This window comes from Podarcis filfolensis (genome assembly GCF_964270895.1).
Source record: "Podarcis filfolensis genome assembly, chromosome: 9".
Taxonomy (NCBI): Eukaryota; Metazoa; Chordata; class Lepidosauria; order Squamata; family Lacertidae; genus Podarcis; species Podarcis filfolensis.
Genome location: NC_139610.1, coordinates 4950380 through 4960988, shown reverse-complemented (window position 1 = coordinate 4960988; position 10609 = coordinate 4950380). Strand labels below are relative to the sequence as shown.

Sequence of the window (10609 nt, the reverse complement as noted above, 5' to 3'; positions counted from 1 at the left end):
AATACAGCATGGTTACATCATGAAAGGGGAGGTCTGGTGGCAGTAATCTGAGCATCCTGGACCCTGCTCCATGGTTCCCCTTGCCCTCCACCAAACACCTATCAAGTGTAACAAAAAAGATACTTACATTTTCCTGTTTCCCAGCCAAGTTGATCACACCCTTTTGTCTTCATCTGGGTTTGTTATTTCTGGAATGGCTACCTGTCTGGCACTCAGGTATCAGGATGCCAGGGATTATCCCTCAGGCAGAGGGGCTGCTGAGTAGCTGAGCTCACATGTCTATATGAATTTCTGAAGTTTTCCCAGTGAGCCAGTACATAGATGCATTTATCAGTGAATTGTTACATTTGGTATTGTGCAGCAGAGGCCCTTTGAATAGATAGGAAGAAACTGTGATGAAGTGTTTTGTGGGGACAAATCACAAAAGTCAAAATAGTGATTGTTCTGATTTTGGTAGTGGGCTGCATGTGCATGATATCTGCTGGAGGGGCAACCCCCCCCAACCTATACATAAATTCCTGCAACAACTTAGACTGCACTCTTTCCCAAAGCATGTTATTAAGGACTGGAAAAAGACAACTGCAACATTCTTAGATTACAAGATGATGCAGGTGTTTCCCCCAAACCATCTGCATTTCAGTGACTAAAATGGACTCAAACATTGACATGAGGCACCCACTGTTGCATCAGAGTGGAGGTAACTAAAGAAAAGATGATCCTTTGGGGGAGGGCTAACCAAATCTGCCCCCCTTCCCACACATCTACCTGTGAAGATGTTGGTGTGCTGGCAATCAAAAAATGTGTGGGGAGGTGAGACAAAGTTTTTTCTTAGCTATACATGCAGGGAGGGAGCAAAACTCCAGTAAAATCGTGCCAGCACCTCAGTGGGCTTACCTTAGCCCAACTGGCTACAGTGTAGGTCTGTGGGGCCCTCACTTCATTTACAGTGGTACCTCGGGTTACATACGCTTCAGGTTACATACGCTTCAGGTTACAGACTCCGCTAACCCAGAAATAGTGATTCAGGTTAAGAACTTTGCATCAGGATGAGAACAGAAATCATGCTCCTGCGGTGCGGCGGCAGCTCGAGGTCCCATTACCTAAAGTGGTGCTTCAGGTTAAGAACAGTTTTAGGTTAAGAATGGACCTCTGGAACGAATTAAGTACTTAACCCGAGGTACTACTGTATAGTCCCCTTTCTCCCCAGTGGGGACTCCAGAAGAAATACATCCTTCTCCTGACCTCTACTTGTTTCTTACACCATGCCGCCAGTTCCAGTGGTGCATCCAGCACCTCAGGGGCTCCCCTTGCTTGCTTATGAGAAGAACTGGCTCTGCATTCCAAACAAAATGGTTTTGTGCCTGCTGTTTGCTACAGGTACTGAAGATACTTCCCCCCAGGTTCTCTCCCTGATAAAAAATCAGTTGGGCACTTCCATACCCCATTCCTTTAAAGTGCAGAATAAACTTGGCCCTTCCATGAATCTCATTTAAATCTATAACATTACTTGGTTTTGTCCCAGCATATTTATGGGAAATGTCACTATTATAAAGAGTTTGGAATAAGAGTTTGGACTTGATATCCCGCCTTTCACTCCCCTTTAGGAGTCTCAAAGTGGCTAACAATCTCCTTTCCCTTCCTCCCCCACAACAAACACTCTGTGAGGTGAGTGGGGCTGGCCATCCGTCAGGAGTCCTTTGCTTGTGTGTTCCAGCATGGCAGGGGTTGGACAAGATGGCCCTTGTGGTCTCTTACAGCTCTATGATTCTATGAATTTATGTTTCTATGACACTAGCTAGTACACTGCACTGTTCAATTAGATCAGGCATAGGCAAACTCGGTCCTCCAGATGTTTAGGGACCACAATTGCCATCACCCCTGACCACAGGTCCTGTTAGCTAAGGATCCTGGGAGTTGTACTCCCAAAACATCTGGAGGGCCAAGTTTGCCTATGCCTGATTATATAGATATTGTTGCTATTCTTTAAGCTTAAGGTTATGTATACAGTAGCTGGCATCTATTTGTCTTTGAGCTAGCATGGTGTAGTGGTTAAGAGTGGTGGACTAATGATCTGGAGAGACAGTTCGCTTCCCCGCTCCTCCACCTGCAGCTGCTGGGTGACCTTGGGCCAGTCACACTTCTTTCTGAACTCTCTCAGCCTGACCGACCTCAGAAGGTTTTTGTTGTGGGGGTGGAAGGGAAAGGTGATTTTTAGCCGCTTTGAGACTCCTTAAAGGTAGAGAAAAGCAGGATATAAAAACCAACTCCATGAATAAGAATTCAATGGAAAAGGACCATCCCTGCCATGATGATGAAAACTATCTGTTTAGATTTTACTGTATTATACCAACCTGTGGAATATGACAGTTCGCAGTTTAAAAATCTATTTGGCCACAGTGGATTGACAATCTGGACACACAAAAACCTCTGGAAGATCTTTTGAATCAATGCCTATGCAAAAGCAGTGGTACCAGTCCTTGCAGTTTCCTTCACAGTAAACCATAGATTGGTCACACTCACCACTGGGCCTCCTGCACCCTTCCTTCAAAAAACATATTGACCAGCTGCCTTCAAACAAGGTAGGCAAAAGATCTGAGCAATAGGTTAGTGTATCCTTCCATCCCTCTGGGCATGATCTAGACACAGTAATGTCACTCTCTTTCAAGCTTTGTCTCTTTGTGGGAGGAGGAGCGGCAATTTCAACTGGAATATATTTTTCTTGTCCTTCAAGATAGGTTTTCCCAATGTAATGTATTATTTCTTTTGCAATCCAGGGTCTAATGGCGGTCATATCCTTTTGTGTGTACTGTAATTGGGCAGCAGAAGCAATCAGATGTGCAATGGTGCATGTGAAAGGACCACAGTCATTGGAATTACCTTGCCTGGGTATATCAGTTGGTGCAAAAAATTACCAGTCCGCAAAACTATAGGGACAGTCTGAATCCATCTCATACAGACATGCTATGAAGGATTTTATTGCATCAATCACAGAGTGGTTTAATCCATGGTTGGAATCTAAGTAGAGCATGGTCTTCCTTTTAAAAATGATTACTATCAGTATCCAGTGGACTCCACTGTCATTTACTGGAATAATCCAAACATCTTTCTTTAGTACTCCAGATTTCAAACAGGACTTCTGGCCTTTCACTGACAATTTTTGACACATGAGGGTCTGAACGAAGAGGCAACTAAATGGGAAAATTGTTCCATCATGACCTAGCTCTTTGGTCATGATCACCCTGGAGGCAAGAAATGCATCTATTATGCGGTCATTTATCCAGTTCGATCCTTTCAGTGTGTCTATGTCATAACCATACACACAGATGTTGGCAACTGAGCCCACAAGTTCATCGGTTTGTAGACTGAGTGTGTTGAAGGTACAGTTGTGCCATGGGGGAACTGATGTAGAAATCATTGATTTGTCCAAACACTTCTCACTTTGAGATGGGAATATGGGGCTGCTATCAAAATAATTGGTCACTGTGAAATCCTCTTTCCCACTTTTTGGAGTGGAGGTCATCTGAGGCTGAGTGCTTTCCAGGTCTCTCATTGTCAGTTGGAGATCTGTTTTTAAGGAGTCCAACTCCTCAGCAGCCTGCACTGAATCAGATGCTGGAACTACAGTTATCTTTTCCTTCAGTCTGGAGAACTTTCTTCTTGATCTACTCTTCTGCCTTTTATTTCGCTTCAACTGTGTGAGCTGCAAACAGTGAGACTTCCCTGGTTCTGGTGGCATGCCGATAGATTTTTTGGCAGCTATAATATGGTAGCAAGTCCTGGATGATGGGCAAGAGCAGCTCTCTTTGGGGAAAAGGCGGACAACATAATGCTTTTCCTTACTTCCCCTTACCACAAAGACACCAAGCTGTGGACAAACAGCTATTAAATTGTTCAGTACCGTAAGGTCCGCTAGTACCATTTGACAAACTGATGGTGCCTTCTCATAGCTTTCATCTTTCTTAGGCCGTGGAAGTTCTCCCTTTTGTACAAGATCCATGATTTGTGATGGATCACAAGCTATATGAGGAAAGACTATATGCTCTGGTGATTTTGAGTGTCTGATGAACTGAGGCCGCAAATGAAAGTTTCCAGTGTTACATAGTCCACGCAAAGTTTCTCTCCATTAAAAATTTTGCATTGCATATAAGGATAACACCATTGCTTCCATTGTCATTTCTTTCCATTGTGAAAGTCTTTTTAGAGCTGCATGAAAACTCTCAGAGACATTTGTGGTGATTCCACTTTTTTCTTTATATATGTTCAGTCTCTTTAGAATCCAGGCCCCAGCATGATTTATTATTGCTTGGTGCAGGTCTTCCTTAAAGTAGTCCAAGAATGCTTTGCTCCAACGTTTACTGAGTTTATCAAATTTGAATGTGTACTCTTGCTCTGAATTTGACCTCAGAAGATCAAAAAAGTCAGCAAGGTATACCTTGGTATCCTCTGAACTGGCCCCATGTTTTTTCAACCAAAACATGATGTCTCTGCGGATGTGATTCCAGCATACCACTCTGTGGCTCTTGAGCAAAACATGATCCAAAGCCTTTTCAATTCCTTTTTCTCTGTCAGACACTATGACAACTTTTTCTGAATTGAACAATGGACACTGTTTTGAAAGGGTTTCCAAAAATCTCCTGTGATTGTCCTCTCGCCTGCTGTCATGTATCATGAACATTACAGGAATCAGTGGTGATTCAGCGAAAAGCACATTTTGGAATAATAAAGTAGATAGGAAGAAGTCTCCAAGTTGAAAAGTTGTGTCATATGAAAAAAGCATTGGTAAAACTGTTTTCAGTGATATCATTTTCCCAATTTCTGATGAAATATCCTGTAGGCCCATAACAACAATCACTGTAGGACACAGAGAGATATCATGGATGAAGCCTTCAAGGAGTTCTGTTAATTCAAAAACACTGTACAAATCATCATGACTGATTTGTGAACGTTGTCTTTCAAGCTTAAGTTTGTTTTGTACCTAAGGAAATGAAATATGCTCAGAAACAAAATTGTATGGAATGTTTGTAAAGTACAGTGCTACCTCTGGTTACATACTTAATTCGTTTTGGAGGTCCGTTCTTAACCTGAAACTGTTCTTAACCTGAAGCACCACTTTAGCTAATGGGGCCTCCCGCTGCCGTCACGCGATTTCTGTTCTCATCCTGAAGCAAAGTTCTTAACCCAAGGTAATATTTCTGGGTTATTGGAGTCTGTAACCTGAAGCGTATGTAACCTGAAGCGTATGTTACCCGAGGTACCACTGTAGTCATAAGAGGTCATTTCATACAACAAAATGCTGGGGGGGGGGGGGAAGAGCCAGGGAAACAAGAAAAAAAGAAATTTTGGATGCCATATCAAAGAAAGAAAATGAATTTGGAAAAAACCCAAATAAACAATCGATAAAACAGGCAATTAAATTATTACAATCACAGCATTCAATGATAATCAATGTAAAATAGCATGGGAAGTTAAAAAAATGAAGCCGAAATAATTTGAGCATGCAAACAATCCCGGAAAGATGTTAGCATGGCAATTAAGGAGAAATCAACAGATGAATTATATATATAGGTAAAATTATTTCCAATGGTAAATTTCTAGATAAAACAAAAGAAATAAGGGAAGCCTTTTAAAATCATTTTCAAAATTTATACAAAAGAGGAAATGGAAAGGCAATCAACATACAGGAATATATAAAAAGAGTAATGTGCCAAAGATAAAACAAGAAGAGATAGTATTCTTAAATACACAAGTAACAGACAAAGAAACCCCTGAAGGAATAAGGGAAATAAAGGTGGGCAAACCACCAGGAACAGATGGATTATCAGCAAAGTTCAATAAAAGAAATTAAAGAACATCTTGTAAATCCAATGAAAGATATAATGAATGAAAGAGTAACAAAAGGGGAAATTCCAGAAACATGAAAGCAAGCTTATATTACCTTGATTCCAAATCAAGATACAAATTTGACCTTGGTCAAAAACTATAGACCTATTTCATTTTTGAACAATGATTACAAGGTATTTGCTAATATTTTAGCTAATTGATTGAAAAAGGTCTTAAATGTTTAAATACACCCAGACCAAGCGGGGTTCCTTCCAGGTAGGCAGATGAAAGATAATATAAGAAATTTAAAAAATGTAATAGAGTATTTAGAAGTAAGAAATGAGAAAAAAGCAGCAATGATGTTTATAGATGTGGATTTTTTTTTTGATAATGTATCTTTGTACTTTATAAGGAAAGTGATGGAAGAAATGGAATATGGAGAAAAGTTTATAAAAGGGATACAAGCTGTATATACAGAACAGAGTGCAAAACTAATTATTAACCAGGTGATAACGAATGAATTCCCAATTAGAAAAAGGAATGAGACAAGGATGTCCGTTATCACCATTATTATTCTGGTCCTTGATACGGAAGGGGAGGCATGTCTTCTTCACCTTCTTCTTCGCTACAATATATCAATTTTTTTCCAATTGTCAAAAGGGACTAAAATCTATAAAATTCATAGAAAATCAACGTGCCAATTTGCTCAATTTCTCTAGGACTCCATCACACCTCCCCTGTCCTCCATAATCCCTCAAGCAAGGTGTCAAGACCCTAATCCTGTCAAATCACTCTGCCAAGCCTTTCTTCCGGGAAATGCCAGTACATGGACCATTGTCTTCTCATCAGGATGTGCTTATCTGCGCATATCTCCAGCTCTGCATATTCCCCCCTCCCTCCTCCATATGTAATCTGTGTAACCCAACCTCTCTTTAATGTATTCATGATGTAACTGGGATGTATTTTGCACTGTATTCTGGGACATGGAGGGAAGTTTCAAAAGTTTATGTCACCCCTTTCTCGCTGTTCAATCTCGCCTTGAACCTGTTGCGCAATAAACTTGGATCTTCTGCAGCTTGCTCCTGTCTCCGGCTGAGCTCATTTTTTCTCCTCAGGGACCCGCGGACTTAGTCCGACGAGCTGGGTGGCAGAGCAGCCTCGCACCCAGATTTTTAACGTAACATCCTGAAGGTTTTGAACAGAAACATAAGAGCAGACAAACAGATTGTGGGAATAAGAACGGGGGGGGGGGGGTGAATTTAAGTTGAAAGCATTTGCTGTTGACTTGGTAATTACCAATGACTTGAGGAAACAAAACTGTGTCTCCCTAAAGCTTTTGAAAAAATATAAGTTTGGGTGAGTGGGAGGATTTAAATTAAATAAAGGAAAGACAAAAATACTAACCAAAACGATGGAACTGGAGAAAATAATAATAATTTTTTATTTATACCCCGGCCTTCGCGGTTCAAAAAATGGGCTCAGGGCGGCTAACAACAAATTTAAAACACTTAATTATAAAAGCAGCATAAAATACAGTATAAAAACATGAATAACAATGACATTCAAAAATCAATTAGATAATCCCCAGGGCTAGCTGGCGGAATTGGTCCTACTTGGGCCAGCAAGGAGGCCAGGGGAGAATTAGCTGTGGGGTCTCAGAGCGGGTGATCTTCATAAAAGGGGAGGGGGAAGGAAGAGAAGGGAAGGGAAATAAAAGATCAGGCTGAATTCAGATTAAAGGCCAGGCGGCATAGCTCTGTCTTACAGGCCCGATGGAAAGAGGTTAAATCCTGCAGGGCCCTAGTCTCATGGGACAGAGCATTCCACCAGGTCGGAGCCATCACTGAGAAGGCCCTGGCCCTGGTGGAGGATAGTCTGACTTCCTTAAGGCCCGGGACCTCTAAACTATGGTTATTCATGGACCTTAAGGTCCTCTGTGGGGCAGACCAGGAGAGGCGGTCCCCTAGATAGGAGGGCCCTAAGCCACAAAGGGATTTAAAGGTTCAGACCAGCACCTTGAACCTGACCCTATACTCCACCAGGGGCCAGTGCAACTGGTAAAGCACTGGGTTAATATGCTGCTATGGCAGGGACCCCGTAAGGAGCCTCGCTGCAGCATTCTGCACCCGCTGGAGTTTGTGGGACAGTTTCAGGAGTAGCCTAGAGCTAATTACAGTAGTCAAGCCTGGAGGTGACCATCACTTGGATCACTGTAGGAGCCATAGGAGATTACAGAAGTAGAAATTCATAAAAAAAGTCAAAATATTTAGGAATTTGGCTTGATAATAAAAATTTAAATTTATATAAAGACAACTATGAGAAACTTTGGAATGAGGTGAAGATAGATTTGGAAATTTGGAAGAGAATGAACCTCTCCTTGATGGGAAGGATAGCAGCAATAAAGATGAATGCACTATCAAATATGTTATTTTTAATTCAGTCAATAGCGATAATAAGCAACCTTGTCTGATATATAATGAATTTGGAATAAAATGTTTAAAAATAATTTTGCTAAGAAACCAGAAGAATTACTCCTATAAATTGTAGATAAAGATATAAAAAAAGAAAATCGGAAATTATTTATGTATGCAGCAACAGTGGCAATAATTATATTAGCACAAACTTGGAGGACAGAAGAATTTCCAAAAAAAGAACAATGGCAAGGGAAACTTATGGAAAATTGAGAACTTGCAAAAACTATCAGATAATCTAAATGAAAAGGACAACAAAGACTTTAAAAGAGAAGGGGGACCATTTTCAACATATATGAAGAGGCAACATAAAGAAATGAACTCCTTGGCTTGAGAAAACGATCACAATTGTATGCAGCGAAAAGTTAGATAATATGCATTCTGGGAAATTTTGGGGAAACAACATGCAGGGTGAACAAGATGGAAATAAAACAAAATAGGCGCATGAGGGAAGTCCAGGGAAAGAGGGTGGAAATATGAAAAATTGTTAAAGATATATTGTTAGAAGAAGTATACATGCAAAAATTAATTTAATTTTTTTTTAAGTTTGTTTCTTACCTGGTGCAGGTTTCGTGGCTGAGCTACAGGTATATGAGCTAAGCTGGTTACAGGGTCATTACAAAGGTCTTTATAGATTTTTGAAGGCTTAGCACTTGTATCTGAAATCTTTCCTATTACTGAAGGCATTGTCCGTACATGTGCTCTTAGCAAATTTATCTTTCTGTTACCATGAGGAAGTGCATGGAATTCCCTCTCATTTCCAATATAGTGTATCAGAACCATTTCACAAGAAGGCTCTAGCAGTGTATAACTGTGCCTTATAAAGTTGCCTGTACTTGAACAAGTTTTGATTTTATGGTAAAAATTTTCTCAGCTTCGGATTAATTTTTGGCCATAGTCGGACACCACAGTTGATCCAACAATATTGATCATAGCGCCAATCATTTTTTTTCTCAGGAGAACCTTTGAATGAATACAGAAAGACATCGCCACCACTAGGCTTGCATGGTGGATCATTTACAATCTTCTGATAATCAGGATGAGATAGAATATCAATAGCTTCTTCCACTGTAAAAGGAGTGGCTTTCCTGCAGTATAAGATCATTGTGAAAAGTCCTCCACTCTACGTAATTGTGAAAGCTTGTTGCATAAAATATTTTTTAAAAACCCCAGCTCCAGGTCCTTGGGGGACTCTGTGAGCCCACTAGGTAAAGAGAAGAAGTCCTGACCTTTATTGTAAAAGCAACTGCTATAGCAGGGTCCGCTCTCCTCTGGCAGCGAGATGAGTCATACCTTTAACAGAAGGTGCCCCCCACTTTTATTAGTTTCCCAAATTCCCTGTCCCACCTCCAATATTTCATCATTGCTACATCACTGATGCATCACACAAGGGGTGTTATGGGGCAGTACCTGGGTATCAGATAGCTGTCTTTTCCCACCCTTTTCCCATCTCCTGACACTCGTTAATACAAGACATTAAAACTATTTACAGTTCCTGACCCCTCTGGTCAAGTTCCTCACAATTCTTTTGTCCCCTGGAGTCCAAATCCTTGGAGACCAAGTAATTTTGTTATTGGTAAGAGCTTTCATGTGCATGCACACTTCTTCAGATACTTCAGGCTGTTACTGAAGTGGATACATAACATTTGGCTGCAGTACCAGTGTTACATACTCTAGTTGGTCCTGTTTGGTAACATTCATTGGTTGGAGCTTGATAGGTTATTTAAATAGACAATTCAAAGCACCAGGTCTATAAATTCACTAGATGTGATAGTGCAGTTTTCTCCTTATTCTTTGGCTGCCTTTATTTAAAGGGCCAGTAATGCTTTTTATTGTGTTCACTCTATCTAATGGTTTCAGGTAAGTACACATGAAATAGCCGATACCAAAGAATTGTTTGCTTGCACACATGGCAACTGTACTGACCACGTCCCCTCGGCTGCTCTACAGCTGGGGGGAGGCAGCGGGCCATCTTGTCGCACACACCCCAAGGTGGCCCCCGGGGCAGGGACCACACTTAGTGTGCCCCTGCAGCCAATCAAATATGCTATGACCAATCTGATTCACCACTGATCCTGCCCACTTTCTGATAACACATGGTGGACTCCAGGAAAGTTGTCAGCAGGCAACCCGGTGCCCATGGGCACCACATTGGAGACCCGATTTCCAAGTTTGCACTGACAAAATCTGTTGGCAAGAAAACTTGCAGTTAAACCTCCTTTTATAATTTCCACCCCCCAAAAAAACAACTTTTGTTGCAAAACCTTTTGTAGCGTAATTGATGCAAGATATCTTATTGCTTTTCATGGTTACTTTGG

At 41.1% G+C, this 10609-nt stretch overlaps 1 protein-coding gene across 1 annotated transcript; it reads right to left on the bottom strand.

Annotated features, from left to right (window-relative positions):
* Nucleotides 1-1198: 1198 nt before the first annotated feature.
* Nucleotides 1199-9791, bottom strand: LOC310770215 (uncharacterized protein). The gene is made up of 2 exons (XM_083630726.1): nt 8850-9791; nt 1199-4851 (listed from the first exon to the last, which is right to left on the bottom strand). Exon 2 carries the CDS (start codon nt 3995-3997, stop codon nt 2909-2911), a length of 1089 nt encoding a protein of 362 aa, XP_083486852.1. The 5' UTR covers nt 3998-4851; nt 8850-9791; the 3' UTR covers nt 1199-2908.
* Nucleotides 9792-10609: the final 818 nt, after the last annotated feature.